Source organism: Rhinoraja longicauda, chromosome 27 (assembly GCF_053455715.1).
Source record: "Rhinoraja longicauda isolate Sanriku21f chromosome 27, sRhiLon1.1, whole genome shotgun sequence".
Lineage (NCBI taxonomy): Eukaryota > Metazoa > Chordata > Chondrichthyes > Rajiformes > Arhynchobatidae > Rhinoraja > Rhinoraja longicauda.
Window position 1 is genome coordinate 31,449,754 of NC_135979.1, and position 15,206 is coordinate 31,464,959.

General features: G+C 45.0%; 1 protein-coding gene across 1 annotated transcript in view; it reads right to left on the bottom strand.

The window, feature by feature from the left end:
• Positions 1–8,297: 8,297 nt before the first annotated feature.
• The window catches only part of gnl2 (G protein nucleolar 2), a 42,504-nt gene continuing 35,595 nt past the window's right edge, over positions 8,298–15,206 (bottom strand). The window contains exons 13-16 of the mRNA XM_078423453.1: positions 14,430–14,854; positions 11,401–11,483; positions 10,292–10,368; positions 8,298–8,472 (exon numbers count right to left, since the gene is read on the bottom strand). Coding sequence (XP_078279579.1) covers positions 8,338–8,472; positions 10,292–10,368; positions 11,401–11,483; positions 14,430–14,854 — 720 coding nt within the window. The 3' untranslated portion in view covers positions 8,298–8,337. The remainder of the gene's footprint in view (positions 8,473–10,291; positions 10,369–11,400; positions 11,484–14,429; positions 14,855–15,206) is intronic.

Sequence of the window (15,206 nt, forward strand, 5' to 3'; positions counted from 1 at the left end):
TTGGAATGTGAAAGGAAACAAAATCGCCTGGAGGAAAACTGCATGGTCACAGGAAGAGTGGGGGCAAACTCCACACAGACAGCACTGGAGGTCAGGAATCATCACAGGTGGGTGGAGATATTGGGCACCAGCTCCACCACTGCACTAGCTCCACCCACTGCACCAGCTCCACCCACTGCACCAGCTCCACCAGCTCCACCACTGCACCAGCTCCACCCACTGCACCAGCTGCACCAGCTCCACCACTGCACCAGCTCCACCACTGCACCAGCTCCACCACTGCACCAGCTTCACAGCTGCACCACTGCACCAGCTCCACCACTGCACCACTGCACCAGCTCCACCACTGCACCAGCTGCACCACTGCACCAGCTGCACCAGCTCCACCACTGCACCAGCTCCACCACTGCACCAGCTTCAGCTGCACCACTACACCAGCTCCACCATTGCACCACTGCACCAGCTCCACCACTGCACCAGCTCCACCACTGCACCAGCTGCACCACTGCACCAGCTACACCACTGCACCAGCTGCACCACTGCACCAGCTCCACCACTGCACCAGCTCCACCACTGCACCAGCTCCACCACTGCACCAGCTCCACCACTGCACCAGCTCCACCACTGCACCAGCTCCACCACTGCACCAGCTCCACCACTGCACCAGCTCCACCACTGCACCACTGCACCAGCTCCACCACTGCACCACTGCACCAGCTCCACCACTGCACCAGCTCCACCACTGCACCAGCTCCACCACTGCACCAGCTCCACCACTGCACCAGCTCCACCACTGCACCAGCTCCACCATTGCACCAGCTCCACCACTGCACCAGCCCCACCACTGCACCAGCTCCACCACTGCACCAGCTCCACCACTGCACCAGCTCCACCACTGCACCACTGCACCAGCTGCACCACTCCACCACTGCACCAGCTCCACCACTGCACCAGCTCCACCACTGCACCAGCTCCACCACTGCACCAGCTCCACCACTGCACCAGCTCCACCACTGCACCAGCTCCACCACTGCACCAGCTCCACCACTGCACCAGCTCCACCACTGCACCAGCTCCACCACTGCACCACTGCACCACTGCACCAGCTCCACCACTGCACCAGCTCCACCACTGCACCAGCTCCACCACTGCACCAGCTCCACCACTGCACCAGCTGCACCACTGCACCAGCTCCACCATTGCACCAGCTCCACCACTGCACCAGCCCCACCACTACATCAGCTCCACCACTGCACCAGCTCCACCACTGCACCAGCTCCACCACTGCACCAGCTGCACCACTCCACCACTGCACCAGCTCCACCACTGCACCAGCTCCACCACTGCACCAGCTCCACCACTGCACCAGCTCCACCACTGCACCAGCTCCACCACTGCACCAGCTCCACCACTGCATTGCTCCTGTTTGTAGGAAGGTGAGGAAGACCATGTAAACTCACTATGTGCTGAATATAATTTGTAGATAAAATTCTGCAATTTCAATGGTTTCAACCATCAATAAGCTAAACAACGCACAACTGAGTGTAAACCAAAAGCCTACAGGTTTTAATTGACGGAACCAAAAGGCAGGTATCGCTAAGGAAGAATGTATAAACTGTATAATCTGGTTTACACAAAAGGCACAATGTGCTGGATTAACTCAACGGGTCACGCAGCATGTCTGGAGAACATGGATGGGTGTAATTTGGGGTTGTGACTTCTTCAGACTGATTGTAGGGAGAGGGGTGGGGGAAGAAAGCTGGAAGAGAGGAGAGGCAGGACAAAGCATAGCTGCAAAGAGGTGGACACAGTCCAGGGTTTGTTTTGAAAGGCAAGTAGTTGGAACAAAGTCAGAAGAAGACTCCCGACCTGAAACATCACCTATCCATGTTCTCCAGAGACGCTGCCTGACCCGCTGAGTTACCCCTGCTCTTTGTGCCCTTAGGTATAGCTGGGGCCCAAGCGAGTCCCCATGACTACACCTTTAACTTGAAGAAAATGAGAGGAGTCAAAAGAGAAGTTGTTAAGGGTGAGGACAGATTCTGCCAGGCGGAGGAGAGTGTTAGTTGGGGGGAACTGAATAGGTCTCTGTTTGAGGAAGAAGTGACACACTTCTTCACCAACATATCCTTGTGTAGGAACTGCAGATGCGGGTTTAAACCGAAGATAGACACAAAAAGCTGGAGTAACTCAGCGGGACTGGCAGCACCTCTGGAGAGAAGGAATGGGTGACGTTTCGAGTCTGAAGAAGGGTCTCGACCCGAAACATCACCCATTCTTTCTCTCCAAAGATGCTGCTGAGTTACTCCAGCTTTTTGTGTCTACCTTAGACTTCACTCTTTCTTCTTCCCCTTTTCCCTCACCCAGTCCTTGTTCCAAACGTATCCTGGCACCATTGCCCACCTCTGCTGCATCAACAACTGCTCTGAGACTGCCTCCCACACCCGAATAGAGAAATCATTCATCACATCGACTTTACCACTAATGTCCACCCTGCTCTCAAATTCACTTTAGGTTTATTATTGTCACGTGTACCGAGGTACAGTGAAACGCTTTGTTCTGCATGCTAACCAAACAGATCAGATATACCACATATAAATACAATCAAGTCAAACTCAAGTATAATAGGTAGAGCAAAGGGAACGATAGCTTACAGAATATAGTTCTCAGTATTGTATCAGTTCAATAGACACAATGTCTGCAATGGGATAGAGGTGAATCAGACTGTACCTTAGCTTATGGAAGGACAGTTCACAAACATGATAACAGAGGGGAAGAAGCTTTTCCTAAGTCTGGTGATGCACGCTTTCAAGCTCTGCATCTTCTGCTGGACAGGAGCAGGGGGAAGAAGGATTGATCGGGTTGGGACGAGTGTTTGATGATGATGTCTGCTTTTCTGATGCAGTGTGAAGTGTGGATAGAGTCATTGGTGGAGAGTCTGGGTCTGTGTCATTGACTACATTGACAATTCTTTGCAATTCCTTGCCTATTGGGCAGAGTTGGTCCCAAACCAGGCTGTGATGTAACCTGACAGTATACTTTCTACAGCGCATCTGTAGAAGTTTGTAAGTCACTGGAGACATGCCAAATCTCCTCAAGAAGTAGAGACGTTGGTGCACCTTCTTGGCTTTCGCATCAATGTGTTTGGTCCATGAGCGATCGTTGGTAATGCCAAGGAACTTGAAGTTCTCACTCATTTCCACTTCAGCACCATTGATTTGGGTGTGTACTCCACCATGCTTCCTGACATCAATAACTAGCTCCTTCATCTTGCTGACGTTGTGTGAGAGGTTACTGTCCTGATACCATGTCACTAAGATCTCAATCTCCTTCCTGTACTGCGTCTTGTCATAGCTCGTGATTCGGCCCGCTGCAGTGGTGCAATCTATGTCTACGTCTTCACTATGTCCTACGTTTCTGCTCTTGCTCCCTCCCCCTGACAGAACAAGGACAGAGTTCCCCTGGTACTTACCCTTGCACCCCATCAGTCTCCACATCCAACACATCATTCTCTGACATCTCTACCCATTCAGTATGATCCCACCACCATCACATCTTCCCATCTCCACCATTTCCAGAGATCACTCTCCACAATTCCATCTCTTCCCACCCACTCTTCAGGTACTTCCCCCTGCAACATCTTGTTAGCTGGACGAGGGTGTTGCAAAAGAACAAGATAATGAGCGAGCAGATCTTTTGCACAGAGACGGAGAGATGTGCTTGATGATGGAGATGATGGTGGTAACGATAGATCTCCTGAAGATGAAGTCAAGGAAGACCAATGTCTGAGAGGGAGACCATCAAAAAATCATTCATGTGATTATTTTGCTGAAATTCACCAAATGCTTTTCTCCCAATAATTCAACAGGGACAGGGAGTCACGTAAAGTTCCAAATGTCAGAGTGCGCGGAGACTCCAAGAATGAAAAATGAAAACAGAAACTGCTGTAAATACTCAGCAAGCAACACACGTTATTGGAAAAAGAAACAAGTCAAGTCAAGTCAAGTCAGATTTATTTGTCACATACACATACTCGATGTGCAGTGAAATGAAAGTGGCAATGCCTGCGGGTTGTGCACAAAAAAGAATTACAGTTACAGCATATAAATAAAGTTAATAAGTTACTATTAGTGTCGACAAAAATTTAGTCTCTGGGGTTATAAAAGTTGACAGTCCTGATGGCCTGTGGGAAGAAACTCCGTCTCATCCTCTCCGTTTTCACAGCGTGACAGCGGAGGCGTTTGCCTGATCGTAGCATCTGGAACAGTCCGTTACTGGGGTGGCAGGGGTCCCTCATGATCTTGCTTGCTCTGGATCTGCACCTCCTGATGTATAGGTCCTGCAGGGGGACGAGTGTAGTTCCCATGGTGCGTTCTGCCGAACGCACTACTCTCTACAGGGCCATCCTGTCCTGGGCAGAGCTGTTCCCAAACCAGACTGTAATGTTGCCGGACAGGATGCTCTCTACAGCCCCAGAGTAGAAACAAACAGTTATCATTCCAGGTCAAAGAGAAAGGGTAGCCTGACCTGCCAAGTGTTTGATTTGGAATTTCTCGCATTTTCAGTTTTTTAAAAAATGTTGATTGTTCACCTATAATGAAGATCACTTTAATGTTACTAAGGTTAGTTGGCATTATGAAGCTTCATAGATTGAATCTACCAGATCTGCCTGCTACAAATAATTAAAATGCAATTCAGCAAATTCTCCCCTCAAAGCTTTTCTGCAGGTTCTATCAATTATTAATTGGTATCAGGAGATACGAGGAAGTACAGATACTGGAATCAGTGCTGGAGTAGCTCAGTGGGTCAGGTCGCATCTCTGGGTGACATGGGTGGGTGACATTTCAGGTCGGGACCCTTCTTCAGTTGGCATCAAATGCACTGAAGCTTGAAGCTGCACATCGGATACATCCGTAAATTGTGCAAATAAGGTATTCCTCCTGCTAAAGAAGTCACATTTTCACAAATGTTCTAACTTCATTCATAGAAACATAGAAAATAGGTGCAGGAGGAGGCCATTCGGCCCTTCAAGCCAGCACCACCATTCATTGTGATCATGGCTGATCGTCCACAATCAATAACCCGTGCCTGCCTTCTCCCCATATCCCTTGATTCCACTAGCCCCTAGAGCTCTATCTAACTCTTAAATCCATCCAGTGATTTGGCCTCCACTGCCCTCTGTGGCAGAGAATTCCACCAATTCACAACTCTCTGGGTGAAAAAGTTTCTTCTCACCTCAGTTTTAAATGGCCTCCCCTTTATACTAAGACTGTGGCCCCTGGTTCTGGACTCGCCCAACATTGGGAACATTTTTCCTGCATCTAGCTTGTCCAGTCCTTTTATAATTTTATATGTTTCTATAAGATCCCCTCTCATCCTTCTAAACTCCAGTGAATACAAGCCTAGTCTTTTCAATCTTTCCTCATATGACAGTCCCGCCATCTCAGGGATCAATCTCGTGAACCTACGCTGCACTGCCTCAATTACAAGGATGTCCTTCCTCAAATTAGGAGACTAAAACTGCACACAATACTCCAGATGTGGTCTTACCATAGCCCTATACAACTGATACCAGGGCCCTATACAACTGTACCAGGGCCCTATAATACAACTATATAATTTGAAACTATTTTCCATTAGGCTACAGAATAATCAGTTGCAGGTTTATCACCAAAAATATTTAATAATAAATACTCAAGCTTGAAAAGGACACATAAAAAGATTATTTACTAATGTACAAAATATGCTATTGGTCTGTGGCAGGTGGACAAGATCCAGTACAAGGATGAAGGAAAAACAATCATACTTGGCAACAAAAAAAACCCATGATATTCAAACATTTTACATGTTTTCTGAAGATTTCTTAACCAAATGGTTTAGGTGAACATTATATTTTTAAGTTTATGCAGCTTTCTCCCAGTTTCTCCATGACGGGCATTCATCGTAATGGTCAAACCCCAGGAGGAAAATTTTATTTTCAGAAACAAAAATTTGAAGTGAACATCACAATAGGAGTGAAAGTGAATCCAATGACCAGATATCCTTTTTAAAACCAATGCATTCACATTTATCCTTTAGTCTTTATGCCCATAACAGAAAGCACTCGTAATCAGCTTTTTCAGCTGCAATCAAATCTAGTTAGGACAGCCATTTTATTTGTTGATAATCTTTTGGAAAAGTCTCAAATGCAGAAAAACTGTTGAAAAACAGAACCATTAAATTCAAACCAAGATGAGGTGAATTTGTTTTCTGAAGGATGAGAGTACTTGCAACTCTTGTTCAAAGGGCAACAGAAGCAGAGCTGGGGACATTTTTAAGGAAAAGTTAGATTCTTGATTAAGGGAGTTGATTAAGAGGGAAACATGGAATCGAGGTTACAATCAGGTCAGTCATGAAAGGCAGAGTGGACAGGAAGGTTTGAATGATGGGGTCCTGTTCCTAATACGCAGAAATGAGCAGAGATTATTATCAGCCCATTACGTGGCCAATCAACAATCATTTTAATTGTAGACACTAAATGCTGGAGTAACTCAGTGGGTCAGGCAGCATCTGAAGAACAGAAATAGGTGACATTTCGGGTCGAGACTGTTCTTCAGTCGGGAGAGGGAAACTGGGGATATATTTTAATTGTTTTTTAAAGGGCCTGTGACTGAGGTCAGGTTGGGAGCAGAGGGCCAGTGAGTGTGTGGGAAGTGTGGCCACAGGGGATTAATGTGTGGGATTTGAAAGTGGGTAAAGGGCTGGGGTTCAGGGCAACTGGGACCTCCTCATCAGGGGAGATCTGGTGCCCCAGAAGGCAGGTGTAGAATGCCTTTTTGTGGGGTTTCAGTTCAGCACTTGAAACACAGTTGGCTTGAAAATGGGGAACATTAATTCCCTCCGTGTGGACAATCATCATCTGCAATGCTGTGGAAGAGTAAGCACCTCAGGTCTGGATGTGTCCGGTCAAAATCCCAGAGCGACAGGAAACAGCTATTGTGATGCATGTTTAACTCCCCTCCCACACTGACCTTTCTGTCCTGGGCCTCCTCCACTGTCAGACTGTGGCCAAACACAAATTCGAGGAACAGCATCTCATATTTTGCTTGGGCAGCTTACAACCCAGCAGCATATTGATCTCTAACTTCAAGTAACCCTTGCATCCCCTCTCCGTCCCTCCCCCACCCTGGTCCTCTTGCTGATTTCAGTTTGTATCCCGCTGTTATCACCGTGTCCCCAGCCACTAATGGACCATTGTGAGCTCCGCCCTTCGTGAGTCATTGATGCACTCAGCTTCCTTATTTTCACATACCTCGAGTTTCCCCCTCTCTGACCCTGGTTTTGATAAGAGTATCAACCTGAAATGTCTCCTATTCCTTTTCTCCAGAGATGCTGCCTGACCTGCTGAGTTACTCCAGCATTTTATGTCTCTCTTCAGTGTGACAGGAAACAGTTGCTACTGTGTCCAAAGTCCATATTCACTCACCTGGTGCTAACATAAAGAGGGAACCACCAAGTAACTGGATTAGCCTCTGTCCCAGAGTCCACTCACAATTTGAACTTTGCTCCTTTAATGATGTGCAGCAGGAATTATCCACGACTTATGCATGACATCAGTTGTTTGATCACCTCTGCTGAGTGCTATTGGTCCTCATGACCTGCTTTGTCAAGACCTCTCGATTAAGTCTCCCCAGAGCACCCTTTTTATTAAAGAAAACAACCAAAGCCAAACCAACCTTTCCTCAATATTAAAAGCGTCCATTGCCCTGGCAACATCTTTGAAAATCAAATGTATAGGAAGGAACTGCAGATTCTGGTTTAAACCCTAGACACAAAATGCTGGAGTAACTCAGCGGGTCAGGCAGCATCTCTGAAGAGAAGGAATGGATGACGTTTCGGGTTGAGACCCGTTGTCCCCCACTCCTTCTCCCCAGAGATGCTGACTTACTCCAGCGTTTTTGTCTATCTTTGTAAATCATCTCTGCACTCACTCTGTGTGGTGTGATGGCCAGGACGTTAGACATTATTCATGCCATGGCCGTATACGATTTGTATACAAGTTTTGAATGTCATGACGGCTCTTCTATTCGATTCCTCAATAATGAAAAGCATCTTGTGTGTTTTTCAGCACTTTATCTATCTGGCCTCAACCTTTGTATATCTGTCGATTACATCAACTTCACCTCAGGCATCCATTATTCCCAAATTCTAAGCCAAGCACCAAAGGCAGGAAGTTCATTAAATGAAAAAAGACACTATATCAATTGTCCCACCCATCTACATTGAATGATAATTATCATATAGACCTCAGGACTTGCAAAAATAATTTTTAAAAGAGCCCGTCTCTTTATTTCAAAGTTATCGTTTCTTTTTACATTTCTGTGATTTGGACGCGGTGCTCTGTTTGTCTTTGTTCTTGTTCTTGATGTTGTGCGTGTCATAGTAACGGACGCCCACCTTTTTCGAGTGCTGCTGACGTTCCAGCCTTCGCTTCTGCAGGTTCAAAAACACAGGCGGTCAGAGCTGAAAGCTTCCCAATGGATTTATCAGCACTAGTAAAGTCACACGCATTGGTTTAGTGGCCTATTTAGATTGGGAACAGCTTACAGTGCTGTGCGGTCCAAAGGTCTCAGGCGAAGGCGTTCACTCACTTCATGAGGAGCTAGCCTCGGCATTTACCTGAACAGCACATCATTCCATTCCTCCTTCTTCATGCACTGGTCTAACTTCTAAATGCTCCTTTGCTACTCACCTCAGCTTCTTTCAATATTCCATATGCTCACCATCCTTTGGGAAACAAATTTCTCTCAAGTTCCCAATTAGATGAGCAATTTTATATTTAGGCTGCTTAGTTTTGGACATTTCTTACAAGTGGAAAGCTTCCAGAATTTGTCCTCATGATACCACTCACCCTTCTCTTTCCTAGAACAAAAAAACCTCAAAACTTCAATCTTGCCTATTGTCCCCTTGCATAGTTACGATTTCTGCACTCTACTTCCATTTAATAATAACGGAAAATAGAATTGTGCGCTATGAACAAGATGAGTTTGGTATTGTCACGTGTACCGTGGTTCAGTGAAATGCTTTTTGTCACGTGCTATCCACTCTAAAGAAAATACTATAATATCATTACGATCAAGCCGCCCAGAGTACAGTTTAGGTTGGCGCAACCTAGATTCTCCACATCTATTGTAAATGCAAGAATTATGCTGTCCATCTCTTCGGAAATGAATTGTAGTGCTTGGTCTTAATTTAATAAGTTAATCCTATGGAACCACATCACTCCTAGTGATTTTGTGTTTCCAAAACCCAAAATGTATTTGGTCTGCAGGCTACAGGGAGATAAATGGGGCAATGGGATTGGACTGGAAGGCAACGTGCATTTGAATGGCTTCTTCCTATGTCAAAGGAAATGAGAAGTTTCATGCCAATGTTTAAGGAAAATGTCACCTCAATTGGTCAAATTACTCAAGTAGCAGGTGGATTTTTTAGTTTTTGCACCAAAGTGTTTCAGCTCACATATGCTCACACATTAATTTGCCCATTACATGCCCATGTTACAAAGGTGTCGCAGCGGCAGAGTAGCGGCACGGTGGCGCAGCGGCAGAGTTGTTGCCTTACAGCGCCGGAGACCCGGTTTCGATCCCGACTACAGGTGCTGTCTGTACGGAGTTTGTACGTTCTCCCCGTGACAGCGTGGGTTTTCTTCCCACACTCCAAAGACGTACAGGTTGTAGGTTAATATTTGTGGTATAAGTGTAAATTGTCCCTAGTGTGCGTAGGATAGCTGGTCAGTGAGGACGGTGAGCTGAAGGGCCTATTTCTGTGTTGTATCTCTAAATTTAAAAAAAACTAAATATTCATCACTGTCTGCTGGTATTTTGTTGCACCCCCTTAATTATCTCTCTGCACTCAACAAAAGCTGAAAACTCACCCAATTCTCAGGGTCAATTTGGTAAATTCATTTTGATCACCATTTTAAACCAGTCTTGCATACAACTTGAAACATTTTCAAATTAATCAGAATTCATTGTGATTTACTGGATCCTCAACTCAGCACATTATATTTTTTGAAAAAATTCTTGTGATATTTTATAATGTAAATTGAGAAGAACTTTTGCTTGGATGAGCAAAAACAAAGTACTGGAGAAACTGGAGAAACTTCCATGGAGGGAAATGGGGAGATGACGCTTCGGGTCAAAACCCTGCTTCAGATGAAATTAGTACCCACAAGTTGGGACAGAGGATTCTCACGAGCTGCTACCTTCCATTACCATGTTCAAATAATTCTGTGGTTGAAGAGAAAACTTGCCTCTTTGGATGAGAGTTTGACAGAAGGTTGTTCATCCTCCGAGTCATTCTGAGCTTTCCTTTTCCCTCCTCTACAACCTGTGAACAAGGGCAATACAAGCTTTAAAGAAAGAGCAACCTTTTGATAACGAGTAAACAAAAATCTTCAAAAAAGGAGATGGACTCTTTTGCATTAATGAAGAGATATTTGAAATACTGGAGAGGAGAGAGGGCAGATCTACTCTTTTCACAAAACTGCCCAATCCCAATTTCACAATTTTATGAAACAATAAATTAATTCAAAGTGTAAAAGGAAACTATTCAAAACACTTTAAAGGAATCCTTAGATGGTGATACATTTAAGGAGTCAAGGATTTAAAACAGCATCACCTTCATCATCTATAACAATCTGTACTGTGCGCAATATGGCCCAGAGATTCTCAGCAGTAACCACACGCCACTGTTTACAAACGCTGATCTTAAATGGTGCAGAGTACATGTCTTAAGTTCATCTGTGCAAAACTAATTGATAAAAGACATCTGCAAAACACCCAGACTGAAGAACAGACGCCTGCTTTGGCAATAATTAAAGGAGCCCTGATCTTACCCGAGGTGCTGCCGCAGTCAGAGGTGCTGCCGCAGTCAGAGGTCCCATGGTCTTCCACAAGTGATTTTCTTTGTGTTAATACCCACCATTTCACTTGTCCCTCAAGCTGCCTGACCCCCATCATATCTGGCAACAACCTACCCCAGCACACCACAACTGTCATCCATTATGTCCTTGCCCACCATCCAACACAACCCGATTATCCTTCACCCTGTCTGGCTCTGCCATGTGGTGCCCACTTGCTCCACCTGCCAGCTCCACCCTGGCACATGAACCTTGGCATCAGGGCTGTTTTAAAGCACCTTTCTAGGCAATCTGCTTTTCTGAACTGCATAGTTCATGATGTAATCATTGGAAATGAACTGAAGAATATAACTTGAAAATAATCTCACAAAATGTAACTTAGATTGTTTGAAAAAGTCAAAGCAGATTTTAAAATTCAGAGAACAGATGAATCTTTTCTGATTATTTTCACTAAAGATTTGTGCCAATACTTTATTTTACACGAGACAGTCTTGACTTACGATTTTCTGCAGATTCCTCAGTTTGATCAGCTACCTTTCGACGTGGCTGGCCAAGTAGTTTTAAGGTGAGGTCTTTGGGAATCCTGGAACATTAAAATTAATAACATTAATAGACTTCCAAAACACATTAATACTTCCAAAATACCACTGCCACCAATATCAAAAAGAATGCCAAAATTTATATCAATTGATTTCTGAATGATCGTTGTACATCCAACAACATCAGTTTTTAATTTCAGCTGGTTTAGTTATAGACTTACATGGTCATCAAGACCTACAGCAGGGAAACAGACCCGTCCTTCAGCCTAATGACTGTTAACTCCTCACCCACACCAACCCTACATCAATCACTTTTGTAATATTCACCTCACATCTTTATCGACTTCTCCCCAGATTCTACCATGCACTTCTTGGGGCAACTTCGTGGCCGATCAACCCACCAACTTGCACAGTTTGGAATGTGGAAAGAAACTGGTGCACACAGGGAAAACCCAAGCAGTCACAGAGAGGACGTGCAAACTCCACACTGAGAGAACCCGGCATCATTCTGATTAAAAAACACTGCCGGAAATGTAGGAGTAAAGTAGGGTTGCTAACTGTCCCGTATTAGCCGGGACATCCCGTATAGCCGGGACATCCCATACGGGACCGCCCTTGTCCCATATTAGGCTGGGGGGAAGCTGTAGGCCCGGACACTGTAGGTCCCGACCGTTTAGGTCCCGACACTCTAGGTTTCCGTCATTTTAGCTCCGAACAGTCTAGGTCTGGAGGCCTGGGCGCCGCCTACCGGAGGTTGCGTAGCAACCCGCCTCCCGGCCCGGGCGGCCGCCATTGGTGCAGTGGGAGTACGTGGCCGCTGGCTGGGTGAGGTCACGTGGGGCGCAGGGCGGTGACGTCACCTTGTCCCGTATTTGGGAGTGAGTAGTTGGCACACCTAGAGCAAAGTGAAACAAAGACTTCCTATGCAATCCTAGAAATAAGAAACATAAGCTTATAAAGAGCAGGAGCAGGAGTAGGACGTCAATAAGATTGTTTTAGCACAACTCGCAGTCTCTTATGAATCTTTTAAATAAGCATATGGATAAGCATGGAATGGAGGGATATGGATTATGTGCAGGCAGATAAGAGCTGGTCTTGGCGTCGTGTTCAGCACAGACATTGTGGGATGAAGGGCCTAATCTTGTGCTATACTCTTCTATGTTCTAACCAGGTCCTTATTCAATCCACATATCTGTTGATTCCTCTGGGTTCAAATAAAAATAATACATTAAAGGCCAATTTGAGCAGTTAAAATTGATATACGCATCATATCTCTTGAAGGACATAAATCGAATACTCATTACTTTCCAAAGAATCAAAATCTTATGGTTCAGTCTAGCTGCCACGTGCAATGAAAGAGCATTCTCTTTTCATCAGGAACTTACATTTGTTAAACGGTCAGTTATGGATCAGGAGATTTTCAACAAATTCCATTTGCAGTTGATGTAGCTTGGAAAGATTCTGCCACACCAAATAATGGGGAAGCAACACTTCCAAATGCCTCTCCATGGAGTGAAGCAGCAATTTTGAATCCAGCTGCCGATAAATGCTGCTCAATGCATCCACTCCATCTTGCTAATTACCCAGGCCCTCTGATCGATGATGGCAGGGGGTTTTGCACCGACTCACATAGAAACATAGAAAATAGGTGCAGGAGGAGGCCATTCGACCCTTCGAGCCAGCACCGCCATTCATTGTGATCATGGCTGATCGTTCCCAATCAATAACCCGTGCCTGCCTTCTCCCCATATCCCTCGATTCCACTAGCCCCTAGAGCTCTATCTAACTCTCTCTTAAATCCATCCAGTGATTTGACTCAAATTCTAATTATTAATAAACCAATATTGTCCCATCCTAACCTCTAACCAATTGGTTCTCCTGACTCAAGCTGCTTATACGCCCTATTTCTACACTCCCTCTGGCATGTATTCACAGGACACAGACACAGGCCATTTCATGTCTATACGCCATTCAAATCTTCTCCCATTATTCCTGTATCTGTACTTGATTATAGTCATGTATAGTCTTTCCGCTGACTGGATAGCCAGCAACAAAAAGCTTTTCACTTACCTTGATGCACATGACAATAAACTAAACATTCACCAACTGGTGAGCAGTTCTGACCTACTATCTACCTCATTGGAGACGCTCGGACAATCTTTGATCGGACTTTACTGGAATTTATCTTGCACTAAACATTATTCACGTTATTCCCTTTATCATCTTTCTGTACACCGTATCATTTTTCTGCTGATTGGTTAGCATGCAACAAAAGCTTTTCACTGTACATGTGACAATAAACTAAACTCAACGAAACATGTTGACTTGTATTCTCTTCTCTTGTCCACATTCCTGTGAAATTGCAAATACACTATCTGCCGCAAATATATCGATACAACTTTGTGCACAAACAACCTTTTCTGAATCGTCCTCTGGATTTCATGCTGACCGTCTTCCATGATGGCTTCCTGCAATGCTCTTCCCCACTCTCGCAAACGTTCCCGCTGCAACCACTCTATCAAAACCATTCATAAACGTCAACGGATGTTCATCAGGTTATGCACAGCTTTCTTTTCTCAAGAGAAAGGAGACCCAGTCTGTTCATCCCCTTCTGATATTTAAACACTTTGGAAAACAGACACAGAAAATGCTGGAAAAACACAGCAAGTCAGGCAGAATCTGTGGAAGGAGAAACTGTGAATGCTTCAGGTGTGTGGGTGAAAGATGGAGAACATTGAGCGTTACCCTCTCCAGAGATGCTGCTCGAGTTACAGGGTTTCTGTTTTTATTTCAGAATTCCAGCAGCTGCCGTTGTTACTCATTGTTGGCATCATCCCCACTAGAACCTAAACGCTGTGTTAGTGATCACTAGGTCTTTTTGATAATCTCTGCTAGAGCAATCCTGTTGGGTTCAGCAGAAAGCTTAGGAAACACTTTCTTGCAAAGGTTTGTTGTTGTGCGCAGGTGATGGGGGTGGGGGGAATGCTTACCTTATAGCTGAAAATCTCTTTGCTTTGGCTTTATCCAAGAATTTTTTGCATTTGGCGATCTTTTCATCCAAATCCTGCAGCACCCGTTTTGGCTTGCCTGCACACTGAAGTTTACTTCCATCGCCATCAGTTGGTTCCTTCCCATCATTATCCTCCTTTCCCTGTTCCTCCTCGTCCTCCTCTCCACCCTCATCATCTTCCTCTGAGTTTTCTTCATTGTCAGAGATGTTTACAGGTTGAAGGTCTGCCTCCGTGAACTCCGGTGCCACGATGATTTTGCCGAAGTTTTGCCTAACTTGTGCAACGATTTGCGGCACAATTTCGTTCTCAGCTTTTTCAGGCTCGTTTCCTACAATCACCTCTGACGACTCTTTAACGGGATCGGAATTGTTAGACTCTTTTTCCACTTCTAACGTAGTTAATGGCTGCAAAAACACAAGAGTGAAATTTTTGGAGAAAATGGTCAAACTTTCTACGCAATTCGGCTGTTCGTGAGATCAAATAAATAATGACAAAATGCCCTCCAAAAATATTTAATACTCGTGATTATTCCACGTAAAACCTCAAGATACAGACCACTGAAAGATGTATTCATTAATGAAACCCATATTCAATGTCATGTGCAGTCCAATTAAAAACTGCCAGTTTGCATTTCTATTGCAGAGCTGTTTACATCATCCACGAGAATTTTAGCCGAAACCAAAAAGGTGACTGGTGTGGGTTCCTGTACACAACATCCAAGTCCCACAAGGATGCGATGTGCAAAGCCAAGCAGCA